At 45.7% G+C, this 17662-nt stretch overlaps 2 protein-coding genes across 2 annotated transcripts; one reads left to right on the forward strand and one right to left on the reverse strand.

Annotated features, from left to right (window-relative positions):
- Window positions 1-182: 182 nt before the first annotated feature.
- On the forward strand, window positions 183-11062 carry parpbp (PARP1 binding protein). Its single transcript, XM_068586878.1, has 11 exons — window positions 183-221; window positions 610-763; window positions 1372-1608; window positions 1722-1826; window positions 2617-2787; window positions 2881-3035; window positions 5358-5541; window positions 5630-5811; window positions 6799-6880; window positions 9458-9662; window positions 10120-11062. The coding sequence occupies exons 2-11, from the start codon at window positions 614-616 to the stop codon at window positions 10455-10457; spliced, it is 1809 nt and encodes a 602-aa protein (XP_068442979.1). The 5' UTR covers window positions 183-221; window positions 610-613; the 3' UTR covers window positions 10458-11062.
- Window positions 11063-11080: 18 nt separating this feature from the next.
- pmch (pro-melanin-concentrating hormone) lies at window positions 11081-13553 on the reverse strand. The gene is made up of 3 exons (XM_068586879.1): window positions 12972-13553; window positions 11914-12055; window positions 11081-11827 (listed from the first exon to the last, which is right to left on the reverse strand). The coding sequence occupies exons 1-3, from the start codon at window positions 13347-13349 to the stop codon at window positions 11778-11780; spliced, it is 570 nt and encodes a 189-aa protein (XP_068442980.1). The 5' UTR covers window positions 13350-13553; the 3' UTR covers window positions 11081-11777.
- Between the last annotated feature and the right edge of the window lie 4109 nt (window positions 13554-17662).

A 17662-nucleotide genomic window follows, 5' to 3' on the forward strand; every position in this document is an offset into this window, starting at 1 on the left:
GCTATAACGTACTATTTGTAATAAGAAACACTTTACAGACTTATGCCACGAAACTATTAAAGTTTAATGTTTAACAGGAGTATGTTTTTAGTCAACCGCACCCATTGGTGTGTTCTAAACGCTGATTGGCCAGAGGCAATATACGTCATCGGCCGTTTAAAAATTCAAAACAGTGCTTTTGTCGTGGACGCGTGTACCCGGAGACTACTACAACATTAGAGGTTTGCACCTTTGAATTACCTTTGTCTGTGATTTGATGTAGCCATAAACATATTATACTCTTAGTTATATGAATGCATCTTGTGGGCGTTGACATAAAGACACACTTTTTGGAATAAATAGTAAGATATGGGACTTACCTCTTACCTTTGAGCCACTGAGGTCAATAAATCAATGATTACGGAAGGTTGTTCCTTCTGTTCTGTCAATAAATGACTTTTATGTTTTAAAAATTTACATTTTTACGTTTGTTTTTTTTCATCTGTGTGCAGTAAAATCTGGTTTATTAAACAACATGTAAAAGAGAAACCAGAGTCAAGGGATTTTACATTTGATTATTTTTCTTAACCAGGTTTTCAGAGATACTTTTCCTTTGCTGCTGTTTTAAAGGGAAATGGAGGCTTTGGGAAATCACCTAAAAGTGGTGGTTAAAATCTTCAGGCGAGAGTGCCACAGGGTTTTGCACTCTGAAAGGACCACCATTCATGGAGCTGACGGCATGCTGATGCTGCTGCAGCTGGCCATGGCAGAAGTTAGCAAGCAGGTAACAGTTCATTGCTTTTATTAAAACATCCTCTCTTCCATTGAATTCTGTTCGAAGCTCTTTATTCATCCTTTCATGAACAATGTGTGGCAAAAGCAAAGTATGCAACGGCTCAGAAAACAGTCTAATATATTACAAATGGTGTCGAAAAAAATACACTCCTGTGGCTTCTGATAAATGCCCTTTTTCGGGAATTATTCAGTGCGAAGCTGGGTGAGGGATCGCCGCACTATGTTACTCATTTTAGAGCCGAGTCTAACGTAACCGAGCCAGGGAACGCAAACCAACAAATACAATAAAAAGTTAAAAATACATTCGCGAGAATAGCAATAAAACGACGTGATGATTCTCTGGCTTCCCGCTGTAACCCCAAAAACAAAGCGGTACAAGCCCAGTTCACATCATCATCATCATCATCATGACATAATTCAATTGAACCGTCAGGCTAAATGTCATCACGTCTATAACCGACGACATTACCACAGGTTTCCGGCCGAGACCGCTCACGGCCCCGTTGCCGAAGGCCTTTTCTGCTTTTGAACTGATTGGTTCCAGGCCGTCGGTAATTATGGCCGCCGCTTTCACTGTTTTCTCTCTTCCTGTGACAGCACGCTGGAGAGTTCAAAGTGGCTCTGAGTGATGTCCTGATGGCCTGGAAACACTTACTGCTAGACAAACTTCACCTGCCACCCCCCAACTTTGCACGCTTGGAGAACTATGATCTCATCCTGGAGGCGTACGAATCCTCCCTGAAGCGCTCCAACACCGTGGACCTGGTCGATATCCTCTCCATGTACAAGCAGCTGAGGCTAGTGGACTCGGACCCGGGGGAGCCCGTGAGCCCGGTGAGCCGGAGCTGCTTGAAATCAGACCGACGACGTCGGTTTGATCTGATTGGCTGATGAGTTCAATCGATGCATCTCTCTCATTGCTTTTTTTTCCTGATTCTTTTGCAAAGATCCAGCTGTTTGAGTTCTTATCCGGAAACACGGAGGTGGCAGAGTTGCCCGACTCATCCGTCCCGTCAACACCGTCTCGTAAAAGCAGACCTTGCAGCTCACAGGTAGGCCCAGCCCTGCTTTCACACACATACAAAAAAAGTGCAGCTTTTATCATAAAGCATCATGAGAAACCCCTCTTTCCACTTTGCCCTCTACCCTCATCTGACGTTTTTTTTTTAATTTTCCTGAAGAAAATGAAAAAGGCTTTTTTTTCTCCTGCTGGCAATAATCCACACATTTACTTTCCATCCTGCTCTTATTGACAGGAACTCTATATCATATCACTTAGATTTAAGAGCGCAATGTGAATTCAATTACCAGGCAGATGTTTAAAAACAACACAAAGTGGCGCTGGACAAGTGCTTCTGTTACAGAGTCTCTTTTCTCCACTCTTCTCAGTTACTTGTGAATTTATGAGTTTTTTTAGTGGCGGCTTACTGCTGCACTAGCAGCGAGAGTGATGTAATGTTTGGAGTTTAATACGCGCCGTCAGCTGCTGTTTTTAGTGGTTTTACTCGGGGAAATGTAAAGCTACTGTCCGTTTTTTGGTATATTATAAACAAAACTAGACGTGCCTCAAGCCCAAAAGCTTTACTGAAGGAATAGCTTGACATTTCGGGAATTACGTAGTTTCTCTTTCTTGGATCAGAAATCCTACAGCACTCTCATGTCTGTCAGTAGCTTAGCTTAGCTTAGCATAAAGCCTGAAAAACGACTCAAAACAGGCGAACCCGGCTCTGTTTAAAGGTCTAAAAACACGTACAAGTCGACCTCATTATCATACCTTGTTGTTTTTGTTTAATCCAGTGTAAATAAGACAATGAATATGTTCAATCCATTCATGACGTTCAGGTGAAAATGGCAGTGAGACGGGTTTTCTGCTCCTACCTGAGTCTGCTCGTGAACGCCAAGAGCGACATGGCCTTGGCGCTAACCCTCGACGTCCCAAGTCGCGCTCTTGGACGCCAGGCATTCACCGACATTAAGCATGCAGCGCGCAACAACAACACCTCTCTTTTCTTGGTAAGAAACACCCACTCTCTGCACACCGAACCTGTGACGTGAAAAACAATCGTAGTAACCGTCTCTGGCACGACGTCCGGGGGTCTCTTGCAGGCTGTGACGTCCTTCATGAGGGCCATCCAGCTCGGAGGAAAGGGCTACGCTCCAGCGGAGTGCGACCCCCTGAGGAAACACGTCAAAGGCCTGTCCGACTACGTCCAGTTTCTCGACAACCTGGAGGAAATACTGGGGGAGATTCCTGACCCGAGGTACACGACGAGGCCTAATCCACTCGCTCATGTCTCGCTGTTTTCTTCTGAGGCGACACCTCGTTTCTTGTGACAGAATCAGGCGTAGCGCCACATTTAGGGCTGAACAGTACGCCCTTGATCGGTTTATTTGCGGCCGTGTCGGCCCCTAGAACACTTTGAAGAGGCCTGGTCATGTAAGACGGTGACCTTGGATGGAAAGTCCTAGGAAATCATCCGGGTTCCTTCTGGAGAACCGATCCTCTCGCTGAAGCAGGAGACCGTCGATGCACTAAGATCCATTGCCCGAGAATTTAAAGTAACCAAACAAATTACAGTATTCTGGTTTGGTTTTCTCTTAAAACATTCACTCTTTGAACAAAATCAAATATATTAAAGAAGGATATCCAGTTTAAAAGCGTGACAAAGTAGACTAATAAACACTGAAAGGGAGAAAGATTAACACATCTCTCATATCTGTCCTTTAAATACAACGCTGCAGCCAGAGAAGGTTAGCCTAGCTTAGCACGAAGACTGGAAACAGTTTGGAGAAATTCTAGCTTCCAGCACCTCCAAGGCCCACAAATTAACACGTTATATATTGTTTGTTTAATACCTACGGAAAAAAAGGAAGTGCTAAAACTGTGCCAGACTGTTTTTTGGCCAGGTACAGTAACTTCCTGGAGTCTTATTTTTAAAAATGGCTCCTCGATTTCACTGAAACAGCAAAGGAACAGGACTATTTTCAGCGGCGGAATAATACACATTGCACTCCTGTATTTGTTTTCAGCAGCAGAAGAGTGTAATAATGATGACTTTCAAAAGTTCTGGACAACAATCAAGCTCTCACATCCTGGTTAGTTTGGTCTTTTCATGGGATTTGACGACAATAACATCCTCTCAGTGTAGAACGACCACATCCTTTGAAATATTACCTAAAAATCACGTCTTTGTCGACTTCCTGAACAACCGGCTTTCCTCTTTTTAAACAACGCATTACTGCCGACTTTACTTTAATGCAGTCTCATGATGGTATACACGTATTCAATTTCCAGAGAAATCATCCAGCGCTGATTTTTTGGGGGAACGCAGGAGGTTCCAAGAAAAGTTGCGAATGCGTCGATATCTGGCAGCGAATGAGGTCAAACACACTGGAACTCGTGATTCATGACGGAGTTGGCTTTTTCCTTGAATTGCTTAACTTCTTCCTGTAAATTCAAGTTCATGTTAAATTCAGTTTGACCCCCCGGCCGCCTTTCTGTCTCTGGTGCGGGCATTTCACTTCTCATGAGTTTCATATAATCTTCTCAGCTCTGTGTAGGTGTGTGTGTGCGTGTGTGTGTGTGTGTGTGTGTGTGTGTGTGTGGGGGGGGACTGGAATCACACCTGTGATCATAAAATCCACCTGTCCTCGCCATTATGTCCTCCAAATCCCCTGTAATGACTCCCATCTCAGCTTCTCGTGATAACAATTTGGATGGCTAAAGCATGTTCATCTTTGCCACATCAAAGCCCGTCTTTTTTTTTAAAGTTAAATACCTTTTTTTTGTTTCCCTCCTTTGATGAATAATCATCAAGCCTTCAGCTTTTTTTGGCACCACAACAGAAGCAGGTTATCAGAAATGATTTAAGCCGGTCAATCACGTGAAGGTGGAGCTTTTTTTTTTTTTGTACCGAGCCGCAAAAACACATTGCGATGTTTGTGCGGCGGCTCTCGGCTCCCGTCGCTCTTCTTCTGAGTTTTTTTTTTTCCTTTTTCGGTTCGTGCGGTCTGATGAGACGACGGTGAACTCGGCCCAACACGTGTCTTTCAACAGGCGGTGGCTTTGCGCTCTCGGTGGAGTGCTGCGTTTCCTCACACAAACACCTTCTATGGAGAGTTCAGGGCCCCTTGCGAACATCTGTTTCCACCACCACCCCCACCCAAAATTATTCCGTTACTGAGAGGCTCGCACCGGAGCCGGGTCACGGCTGGACCACCACCTTCACCACCACCTCCTCCACCTTACTGCGATCTCCCTGAGCACGTGCTTTTTAAGCTTTTTAGCTCAAACTCACAGGAGTGAGCGCGAAGTAGGAAGCTCAAACTGGACGTTATCATCAACACAAGTACTCTGAGCTCTTTTGAGCCGGTCGTCCAATTAATTGAAAGCGAAGCCGGCGTATATCTCTCGGAAAAGACAGTCAGACCCCAAGGCCTGGCTTTTTTTCGGCGTTTTCCATTTTTAGGAAGGAGTTCCTCACGCTGGCAAATATTGGCTGAACCCTCTGAAAGCTCTGCAGACGCGTCTTCTGATACCTACTTCTCACTTCCACTCTCTCCGTTGTGTGTTTGCCTCCCAGTGCGTGTGGCGCCCGGCTGGTGGCCGCCATCAGGGCGCTGCTGGTGAAGGGACGCGGCGGCGCGGACGAGGTGTGCAACGCCGCCGACGAGACGGCGAAGGAGCTGAAGGAGAGGATCCGCCAGCTCCACCAGATCCAGACGCAAGCTGCTAACGGGAGCGGCACGGGGATAAGCCCCGCCAGGGTAATGTGCACATATATAACCTCTGCTCTCACAGCTCAGGCGGCTCTTCTCGACAGTGGACCCTGATTGTTGTCGGTGTGTTTTGCAGCCGAGGGCCCACGCGGTCAATCACTGCACTGCGTTCGGAGGCCGGGACACCGTGAAGGTGCTGATGGCGCTGCTGGACGAAGAGGCGCTGACTCCGCCGTGTCCGAACAAGGCGGACCTGCTGTCCGAGGACCAGCCCGTCCTCAGTGGCGAGGAGGCGACCTGCGTGCTCGACCTCTTCAGGTTGGCACACTGTGGTTTATGTCTTAAGGGTTAACGACTATAACCAGAGGACATTTCCATTAAACTGGGTTTTGCAACCTGTGAACTGAAGCAATGAGCTCTAGTAGAGACCTGTCAATCACCTTGTAGCCCCGCCCCTAAAGCACAACCTCTTTTATGGTGTCTTTGACCATAATGTACTAAATGAACATCATGCTGTATAGAAGAAGACTTGAAACTAGAGATTGAGGCATAAACTCATGTTTACAATGTTTACTGAGGGAACACATCAAGAGAGAAGTAGTCATTTATATAGACTTCTATACAACCAGAGGAGTCACCCCCTGGTGGTCAGGAGAGGGAATGCAGCTTTAAGACATGAAGCATAGACTTCTATACAACCTGAGGAGTCACCCCCTGGTGGTCAGGAGAGAGAATGCAGCTTTAAGACATGAAGCATAGACTTCTATACAACCTGAGGAGTCGCCCCCCTGGTGGTCACAAGGGAGAATGCACCCTTCTGATTTTTAATGATCCCTGAATTGTGCTCCGTAGACTTTCATGGTTCGTTCTGATGATCTTAAATCGATCTGTGTCGCATCCTTCGAGGGTTCAAGTACAACAATGGTGAAATTAAAAAGAGTTGGAATTATATTTGACTATTTTCACCACCGTGGGATTCAGTCGGAGTGGGAAAGCCCCTCAAACAGCAATTAGACCGACATGAGACTCTCCACTAAAACCATATGGAGGAAAATCCTCCCACAGCACACTGGAACAATTCTCTCTGGTTAAACATCTGAAATAAAAATAATAATATAAAAAAATGAAATAGCCACTGGCTTTGTTTGATGGTGGGGGGGGCGGGGGGGTACATTATGTTGCATGACAATGAAGGCTGACATCAACATCTTATACACGAATATGATCATGTAAAGCTGCAATAAAGAGCTTCTCTAACTCGTAAACTTCTTGTCTTTGCCTCTCGGTGTCGGCTCGGCACCTCAGATCCCCCGAAGTGTCTTCTGGATGTTCTCCAGAACCCCTAAAGAGCCGAGTCCAGACCCGACTAGACCTGCTCAAACCCAAGGTAACGTACCCCCCCTCCCCTCCCTGCCCCCCCTCCTTCACCCGAGAGCCTCCAAATCCAAACCATCAGTTACTTCAAATTGAATCAGATGTACAAACATTGAGAATAATGTCTTTACATCCTGTAATTTCTCCCCGGTATTATATTATTTATTTGCTTAGCTGAAAGCTCACATCTTAACTGACTTCCACCGTTCCCCGTTTGCACAGCTGCGTTTCAGCTCTCGCTCGTCGGTTCGAGGAGCGCCGTTTTCGACAAATCCACGGCGTGAAACGACTCACTGGCGGTGGGATTCAAACCATTAACCGGCCCCCGATGATAAGTTATCCCGTCGTCAGGGCTCGGGGTCCATTTGCTTGCTGTGCACAATATAACACGCCGTGTATCTGATATCAAATATCTCTTTATTCCTTCCTTCCTTCCTTCCTGGCCGTGAGCTCGGCTGCTCCGTCTTTCTCGGGTGTGAGAAAAATCTGTCACATTATTATTATTAAACAACTTTTATTGCCAATATTATAATAACACTGTGAAAAGGGGGTCGTTCTGCACCATGATGAGCACTTTAACTCCTACTAACATGCATTTATCTGATGATTTTTTACACATTTGAGTGCAGGATTTTGACTTGTAATGGAGTTTTTTGTGTGTGTGACACTGCAACCTTTTATGTGTATTTATTCCACCACTGCACATTTGCTGAGTCACCCAAAAAAAACACTTCCCAGGGACCAGCTTTTATATTTTAAAGGCCAAACTGCTGTTTTAACACGGAGCAAGCTCCGCTGTGTGAACTCCTTTTTTTTTTTTTTTTGAACATGTATGCTAAACGCATTTTGTGAAATGGCTCCTTTATTTGATCGCGCTAGCAGATGTCATTTTAGCTTCCCCGCAATCTGGCCGCCTTCCTGTTTGAGTGTGCTGTAATGGTCCCTGGGCGGCTCACCGCTTCCTGAACTCGGCGAGCGGAAGCTCTCTGCATCAATTTCACTTTGAAGACGCCATATCAGTCGCGTAATTCGACCAGCGAGGGGAAAACTTGAAAGGTTATTGTTTCCTGTTGTCTGCCGAACGACTTGATCGCCCCAGACTTCTCCGGGCGGTTTCATGACGCGCTGACGTCGACCGCGTGCGCACGAGGTAGATGGGACTTGATTTCGGATTCTTGCTCTTTGGGACGCTTCCAGATATCAAGTCTCGGCCACAAACGCAGAAGCAATTTAGTGTTTGTGACGTCTGGAAGGGGGGAAGATCCATTTGACGATACCCGAGCGCATCGGTCGTATCGGATAAGATTAATGGGGCACCTGCTCTCACTTCTTCTATCTTACACGCTGGCGAAAGCTGCAGAAATTGCTTGCACCTGCTTTTTTTTTTTTGGGGAAGTGCGGTCAGGAATGTCTGGGTCAGGTGTCTCCGGGTCCGGCGGCGTTGCAGAGGTTATTTCGGGACAGACGTCCTCGAAGGAATGAGGCCCGTCTGCCCTTCACGGTGCCGCGGCGCGCTCCCACCTGTTGTAATTGGATTAGACTTGACCCGTCGGTCACAGTCTGGTCATAGTGTTCACTCGTCCATCCCCTCCCATTGTTTCAGATCGCTTTTATTAGCATGCAACCAGGGCAGCGCGCATTTCTCCTTTATTGAAGTGTGCCTTGTTCTTAGAGCTGTGGTGTGTTTTTTTTGTTTTTTTTGAAGAAGTTCTTTTGAAGTCTTTGATCCCTTTGTGCTTTACGGACCCACCCAGCTTTACTCGCTGTATTTTTATTCATCTGAATTGATCCTCCCTTTCGTGGCCCGCTGGCCTGAAGGGCAAAATCCTTGGATTGTGATAATCCCTAGCAGGCGTAGATCAAACAGGAGGTGGAGAAGCTGTGTATCTCTGTGCCCCGAGGCCGGGATTGTAGTCTTTAGTATCATTCACTCTTGTTACACCTCAGGCCGTCCGAAAAAAATGGCATTTTTAAGGATGCTCTGCTGTCTCAGCCTTGTGATAAGACTGAAAAAACTCTTGTTTAAAGTTGGGCTCATGTGTGACTCAATGGTGGTTATCAGACAGCTTGTAATTGGTGCAAGACGTCATAGCAAGAAAGAAATGTGGCTAATTAAAGCAGAAAAGATTGATTTGAAACACAACTCGTGATGCCTCGTTTAAAAATGTTGCTTTACCAACTGAGTAAAACAAATAAATACGTAAATATACATTGATAATTGTTTTATTATAGAATTAATGAATCCTGGAGTAGCAACTCTGTAAAAAAAAAGCATGTAAAATTGATGTCTAAATCTTTTAAATGTAGAAAACATGAGTCAAAACTTCTCCAGTATATAATGTATATTCATTTTATTTAATAAATCAGCCCCATAGTCATAGTCGATGCTTTTTTAAATGCATCCTTACCGAAATCTTGGCCACCTATTAACAATCATGACTCGTAAAATGTGTAGACAACTAAGCCATTGTTGCGTTCATGGTCCTCTGAGGATAAATCATTTCTGCTCCTGTCTTCTCATCTCATTATTGTCACATCGGCTGGATTAAAGGTTGTTTTTGTTTTTTTTTTCTTTCCCGTTCCTTCTAAGCCTAAAGAAAGAGGAATTCGATCCCAGTTCGCGTGCACGTACAAAGACGAAGAAATGCCGCTCAACCGCGTGCTGGAGTTCCCGAGCGCCAGCCAGGTGCCCACCTGTGTGCACCCGGCACCCAAACGCCAAACGCTCCCCGCTGTGGGTGAAGACTGCAGCTCTGATGTGGAGACGACGACAACGACAACGACGACAACTGAAGGTACACATTCGACTCTTGTTGCATGTAGAGAAAAGCTCATGTCAACAACAACAAAGCGGTGCGGTCGTTCTCTTTTCTGCTGGGGTGGATTTCTGTTTCCTCTGACGCCACACGGCTGGATTGAGGCCCAGGCACACCTTCTCAGCTCCAGCCTTGAACCCTTCGCAGCCCCAGCCCTGGGACTGGTACTTACCATCAGCCATTAAACAAATCCCCATTCTATAAAACCTGCTCACACCCACATCTGTAGTAAAAACACACACACTCGCATACAGACCTTTTGCCCATTTTCCCTTCTGCCTTTTGTTTCGTGTGAATTCAGGCGACGTGACAAACGTTAGCGTTCAGTCTTCGCGGGATAAACACGCACACGTAGCAGCTAACGTCAGCGGTTTCGTCACAGCATTCCCGCCCTTTGCCGGGTTGTCACAGTTGCTTTTTGTTTCAATCTTTCCAGCCAAGTCTCTTCCTTCGTCTAAATGCCCGAATAAGGAGCGGAGCGCCGTGCGGCGGGGGGGCGCTCTCGGGCCGAGAAGTGCGAATGTCCAAAAAGATGGAGGCGTGGGCTCCGGCGGTAGAAAGCAAGCTGGCGCTCGGACGCATGAGCGAAAGGGCAGCAAGAGGAAGCAGGTGGATTCGGAGCAACGTGGAGGACCTGAGAACGAGCCTCCGGAGAAGAAACAGCTCACTTGTGTCTCGGTGGTCAAAATGGCGGCCAAGAATGGCGGCAAGGCCACGAGTAAGAAGAAGCTGATAGCCGGACAGGGGAAGCTAACCAGCTTCTTCAGAGTCTAATGGTCGTTTTGTTTTAATGCACACCGTTTGGGATATGCTGATTTGTTTACTTGCTAAGAGTTGGGTGTCTATATGCTAAATATGAGGCTAAAGTGATGCTTTAGCTTAGCTTCTTTTCACATCAAGCGAAGCTAAACAGCTAGCCTAGCTTTACAAGATGTACAAAGTTCATGAGTAAATATTTAGAGGAGCTTAAAAGCAGATTTTTAAAGCTTTTTAGACCGAGGAAATGATTTAAAGTCATCATGCTAAGCTAAGCTAATTGCACTTTGGCTGTAACTTCATATGCGGCACGTGAGAGTGGCGTCAATCTTCTCATTCAACACTCCGAGTTTAAGAAGTTCAATACGTTTACTGGATAAAATATCAGAGGATCATAAATGATAAGCAGTTCGAGAAGCAGGAACTCGCTAATTTTTCAGCGTTTGTTATCGAAAAATCATGCTAACTGAATGATTCATTGTTTTACAGTAATTTAGCAATGTGTAGAGGTTCGTGGCAGCAGCGTGAATTCAGCTGCTCATTGGGAGATTTGATCATTGCTCTTCCTTCATCAAGTGTATTTCATCTCCAGCTGTGCCGTTTATCTTATTCAACCTGTGAAAATCCACAGCAAAAAGCACTTTTCAATTTGAATAAACTTTTATTTTGTTTTACACAGTTGTGATCTCTCGTTTTCAACAAGGAAATGCATTTCAGTGTAACACACATGTGGGCTTTGACAATTGGAAAGAAATAGACTCTCCAGATCTGTGTGCTGTTAGTAAAGATGTACAATATATTGGCAAGTAGCCCAATAAATAGTGGCAGACATACACATGTATTTAGGGGTGAAACCTAGCGTTAAGATTACACCAGCGAGAAATTAAACGCACACAAGTCACGAAGATGCTTGCAACTATACATACAGCATGTAAAATACCACAAAACACGATTATTTGTAATCAGTCCAGACACATTTGTTAGCTTACAGCCGCTATCTCTGTTTAAGGAGGGACAGCGCTAACAGGTGACTCAGACGAAAGTGTTGTAGCTGCTCATCTTTGTCGTCTACACAAGTTACTTACACGCAACCACGGACGCTTCACCTGAAGTCACCGGTTAACGCCGTTACTTGTTAAACCTGAAACACCTTTTTGTTCTAAAACAGTTGTTCTCCTGCGTTTAAAGCGTGCTAATCCTCTGGATGGCTGAGGGGGGAGGAGAACAAAAAAACACACTTCCGTTGTTAACACATTTTTTGATAATGTCGGCTGTAAAAAAGGTCTGTAAAGAATATATTTTTTATAGCACAATCAGGGCTGGTCGGGGGAAACACATTTATTCATTCCAGCAGGGTCGGTACACTCGCCCTATCATACATCGCAGTACTAGAAGGAAAGAGGAGAGAGATGAATACTTCACATTAATACATCGCTAACGCTAATACAGAGAAGCGGGTTTTGCAGATACTTACTATCGATGTCAGTGTTTCTGCGCTCCACTTTCAAGCTGCGGTCGGCTGACGCAAAGCCCAAGCTCTGGTCTGCGAGCCGAGGAAGGATCCGACTGAAGGCCGGGTTCATCCCACGAATGCCGCGTCCTTTCAGCCTCACGTCCTGAAACGCAGCGTCGATCGGCGATTACGAAGCGACGCCAAAAAGGGCCGCACACATTTCCACACGTTACATCGTCGCAACAGCTTTCAAACATTATCTCCGCGCACAGCACAGGTGTTGGATCTGTCTTTTTCCAGCTGATCCATGCCACAGGAACCCCGAATGGAAGAAATGTGTTTCCCCCGGTTTTTTATTATTTCACAGTGGCCCGTTTTTCTTCCCTTCGGTTCACCCAGATGGCTTTGTTCTCTCCAACATGGCCGCCTGTTCCCCATTACCGCACAGATAACCACCATGTTCATGACACACAGGAGACGCAACCGCCGGATAAACCCTTAGCGCATCGCGGCCAAAACGTTTGAGGGAGCGCAGATACATCATCATTCTTCCCACTGTGATTCCAATAAATCTTTATAGGCTTGTGATCGTTTGACCTTTTTTCGGCTAATAGTATTTCCCGGTTTTCCAGCGCTGCTGTAAAAGTTTTTCATAGATGTGTAGGAAGTATTGACTTTAGCGGTAGACACGGGGACGGTGACGAATCGAAAAGGGTCAAATGTTCAGTCGCAGGATGGAGATGACGTGCTCTTGGTTGTTGTTGAACTCGGGTTAGCTGCGGTTGTTTATGGAAAGAAATCTCAGACGATGAAAAGTTATGATGCGCGACTGTTATTGGCAGAGTTCAATGGCTGCAAACCGAGACTCACCTCCTAAACAGTACATTTATTTGGGATAACGTAAGAAAGATTTGAGCGGTTAGGCTAACGATTCGAGCGGTTGAGCTAACGATTCGAGTGGTTGAGCTAACGATTCCAGCGGTTGAGCTAACGATTTCGGCGGTTGAGCTAACGACTTTAAAGGGTCGCTTCACCCAAACAACAGGAGAACAAAGCAAGGAAAAAAATACCACACTTACCGACACAAAGAGGATTTTCGGGCTCCCGCCTTCATCCCTCTCGTTGGCGTCCAGCACAAGGTTTTGTCCGTACCCGAGGGGGATCCCAGCGAGCTCCGTCAGAGGCTCGGCCCCCAGGAAGAAGCCATTTTGCTCCTGCGCGCCGTCTTCTACTTTAGACGCCGGCACGGCAATGGCGACCGAGCGGCCGCTCAGCTCGGAGAGCAGCACCAGAGTGCACAGGGCCGAGTAGACGGAGATCATGGTCTCTACAATGTCTGCCTCTGCCGTCTTCGACTTGATCTTCTCTCGCCAAACGAGTGCTGTGACAGTGCTTTCACTCGTCTTATATAAGCGTTTGGCTTCCAACTTAATACTGTCCTGCAGGGTTGCCTTCATCCCAAAGGCCGAAAGGTCTCAGGAGGGTTCAAAGTCACAGCTGTACTTCTGTTTCTTTCGCAAAGAAAGAGGTGAATGAATCTATTTTGTCAGTTTTTTCGAAAAATGTGATGAATTCAAATGGATTACAGGGGTGAGACGCGGAGGTCGGTTTTATTCCACCGAGGTCAAAGGGGCGGGATTTAATTTGTCACTCTTTTGCTTCAAAATCCACACGCTGAAATGAACTCAGTAGGTCGGCGTCGCATGAAAGACGTCCATTCAGTCGTCCATTCAGTCGTCACTCTCTCTGAAAGCATCAGCGGCTGCACAAAAGGTCAATGACACGTCTTACCCGGCGAGACTGATGTGAACATTATGAGGAGTTGTTACGAGGAAATGCACATTTTGAAAAGAGTAAACACCTTTTCATGAAAGTTTACGGGGTTTAGTCATCAAACCAGAAGTTCCAAAAACTTTACACTTTTTCCACAATGTATAAAAGTTATAATTCATGAAATGTATTTTTTTTTGTCAGAAGTGTTGACATTCAACCAGTTCACTGTCGCCATCTTGGATTTTGCAAGTTGCCATTTTGGATTTTTGCAACCAGAATTGACACAAGAAGGTGGAGCGAAGTACAACCGAACGCTGACTAAGATGTTTGTTTAATTCACCAAAGAAGTAACAATGAACTAAAACAAGCTGTGTGCCCAGAGCGGACAACGCGGACATGTCAATCACCTTGTAGCCCCGCCCTAAAACACAATCTTCTTTATGGTCTGTTTAACTCTAAATGACCATAATTTACTAAATGAACATCACGCTGTATTAAAGAAGACTTGAAACTAGAGATTGAGACATAAACTCATGATTACAATGTTTACTGAGGGAATACATCAAGAGAGAAGTCATTTATATAGACTTCTATACAACCAGAGGAGTCGCCCCCCAGGTGGTCAGGAGAGAGAATGCAGCTTTAACACATGAAGCATAGACTTCTATACAACCAGAGGTGGTCTTTAGAGAGAATGCAGCTTTAACACATGAAGCATAGACTTCTATACAACCAGAGGGGCTTGATTTGATCTGCCACAGCTCTGTGATCAAGCCTCGAAGAACCGGCACCGTCATCAGCTGAGGATAAAAGGCAAGCGTGAACCGAAAAGGGCCTTGATGTTGACATAGCTCTCCTCGGCTCAAAAGACGTACCTTATTAACATCACAGGAGCCGTGGCGCAGGGGTTGCAGAGCCGGGACATGAATAATAGCTATTGAACTCAGCTGAGGAGATTTTACTTGGAGCGGTCAGCCTTTATTTTGTAAGTATTATTGTTGGAGGGCGAGGACTTCTACTGAAGGACTGAACTTGTCCACAGGGGCACGGCCGTTCCAGCAGAAGCACAACTGAACTTGTGAGCTCGGTGCTCTGTTGTCGTAACCTTTCTCGCTCTCGCTCTCTTCCTGATAATCTCTCCTTCCCCTTTTTCCCATATTCGACGCGCTGGTACGCGCAGGAGAAACCCGACGAGTCGACGCTTTTCCTCGGCGCTCGCCGAGAAGACGCAGCGAATCTCTGAGCTTTGGTGAAAGTCTTTTATCTCGTCGCTGATTGAATTTCAAAGAAATCATTACCATAATCCTCCAGTACAAAACATTAACAAACAAAAAAAGAGTCGAGTAACCTTACGAGGACCAGATGTGATTCCGTGTGTATCCACGAACATTATTTTTTAAGTCTTTATGTCGCCACAACACAGCTCGTCAAATCTTCCCCCGATGCCAGAAAAAGTTTATTCAACTACCGACGGCGCTGTCGGCCATTTATATTCATGCTCGTCGTGTTGTGTGCGGTCGTAATCGCGTCCAGACTTCGGCCCGCTCGCCGCATGGTTTGAATTTTGAACTCGAGGAAGCTGCCGAGTACTTTTTTTTTGTTTCCTCGGCGCTGTCGGCGAGCTTGCATCACCTGTCAGTCTCGCTGGTTCGAGACCCACCGCTCACTGCTTTCGTGCACAGTGAGGCCTCAGGAGTGTGACACCAGGAGCATCGCTTTCATCATCCTCCTGGGGGACATTATTGCATGTGACACGCTGCATTTCCTCTATTAGAAGTAGGAAAGTGTTGCAGCAGATGGAGGAGGGGGGCGTGGCCTCCGATGCTCCGTGCATGATGTTTTGATATCTGCATGTTTGTGCTGCGGCCGGCATGCTGCATTCAGCAAAAAAAAAAATGCGGGTGCAAACTGTGTGTGTGTGTGTGTGGGGACCACATTGTAGGTTTTTTTTGTTGTTGTTGCCCAGAGAACAGACCATGGTTTCCTGGAACAATGCAGCTGATGAGAGTCTCTCCAAGGAAAATAAGGCTCTGACATCATGGGTTCTTAAAGCACGCAGCTGAGCCAACACTCGCTCCTGCTATAATCAAGCCTCAGTGAATTTCCACTGTCGACCGAGTCTGAGAAAGAGGGAGAATCTCCTCCAACGGTTTAGCTTTTTTTTTCTTCATGCTTAAGCCTGACTGCTAACATTCCCGCTGCAGCGGTGCACTTGTTGGACTCTTGCGTCTCTATTTCCGTTTACATCTGGCCTTGGCTTATACGGCAACAATAAAATGTGACACAAGGCTACTTCAACTCATCGCGAGCCAACGCTTGGACGCTAGCCTTCGGATGTGTGAGAGAATATTTGGGATTAGTGACAACGAATGCCGAGGTTGACAACAGCGAGTTAAAAAAAAAAACCCGGCTATGTGAAATCCTGTGTGTCCTGAAAAATGAACGGTTAAAGACTGATGAAACCACTTTTTCCTGCACAACCAGTAGAATAAGTAGTAAAAATTGGTGAGTGTAGCACCACAAGGTCATTCACAAGACAATTGTGTGCTTTTTCGATGAGGAGTTGAAGAGTGTGGAGAGATTGTGTTTCAGGGCTCGGTCCAAAAAATCTGTGTCCTCAGATGCTCTGGATTGTGAGTGCAAGCAGATCAATGGGAAAGGGATTGTGTTCCTTCCAGAACCATCCTGGTTCTTGAGGTTGTTCAAACATCTCCGCGTTGCACTCCATATAATCCAAAGTTAGCACACGTAAGAGGATAAACAGAGCACTTTTAAGACATCCTGGCTTGTGTGTGTTTTAGAATAATTACAACAGCATGATACCGTACATCCGTATTCACTTTGGTAATTGGCTTATTTGTGATGGCTTCTTCTCCTCCTCCTCCTCCTCCTCTGATTTATTTGAACTCTAAATCTTGCAAGCTTGCAGCCTCGCAATTGCACCATTAGGGTGAAATAATTGATTGTGTATTAGTCATAGAGACGGATGAAATAACATCCAGGACGGCCGCGATGACCGGGACCTCGCCGACCTCCCCCGCTGCTCACATTTCCATCTCCCCGCCGTCTGCTGCGCGCCCGGCCAGGGAGCCAATATTTCAGGCTTTTTTTTTTTTTGATTGTTGTCCCACACACATCCGTTTAAAAAAAAAAAAGTGCTGACAGGGAGTGAGTTAGAGCTCAAGCTGTCAGTGCGAGCATCCTCCAAAGAGCTGAACATGCAGCTCTGGCCTCGGGGAGCACCACGCCCCGCTGCGTTTGCTTTGGCAGACCTCGCCACCTCGGAGGAAGTATCACTTTGTCATTCAGCACGCACGCCGGTTCGTGCTGCACCGTGCACGCAGCTCCAGTTACGGCTTTGTCTCCGGTCAAGATGCCCGAAAGGAGACAAACGCTCTGCTTTGCAGTCGTCTCGCCTCGTAACTGCGGTTTAACCAGGGCCATGTTGCAGGTTTTAAGAGTGTTCAACCCTTTCATGTGTTCTGTTGTGGCTTTGATGCTAGAATCCTTTCAAATCTAACCCGACTCATCAATATTCACCCATGATGACAAAGCAAAAAGAGGATTTTCGTTTTTTTGTCCAAATCTATGAAAAATAATACATTTAATTATTATTAGAAATACTTCATACCACATATGTTCAATACCACATATACTCTAAACATATAAGGCTATGTTATATGTTAAATTCAAATATAGCGAATAAGAGAATACAACTTTTAATTCTTTTGCAAAATGTTTTTTCTTTCCTTTCTGTGCACTATCATAAACCAATGTACCTCTAGCCCATATATGAACTTATTAGCTATGTTCCCAAGGGTTTTCTGTATATGATACATTTTTAAATTATTCAAATAGGCCTTGTGGTTGAGGAGATAATCATAATTTAGTACGGGTATATTAAACATTCGGATTTTCAGAAAACAGCTTACAGGACAATATTCAGGCTCTTAACTCAGGGCTTAATTGAAATAATTGAGTTTCTTTGTCACTTACT

The sequence above is a fragment of the Clinocottus analis genome, unplaced genomic scaffold (assembly GCF_023055335.1).
Source record: "Clinocottus analis isolate CAN_PGR_092001 unplaced genomic scaffold, fCliAna1.0.p SCAF_20, whole genome shotgun sequence".
Classification (NCBI taxonomy): Eukaryota; Metazoa; Chordata; class Actinopteri; order Perciformes; family Cottidae; genus Clinocottus; species Clinocottus analis.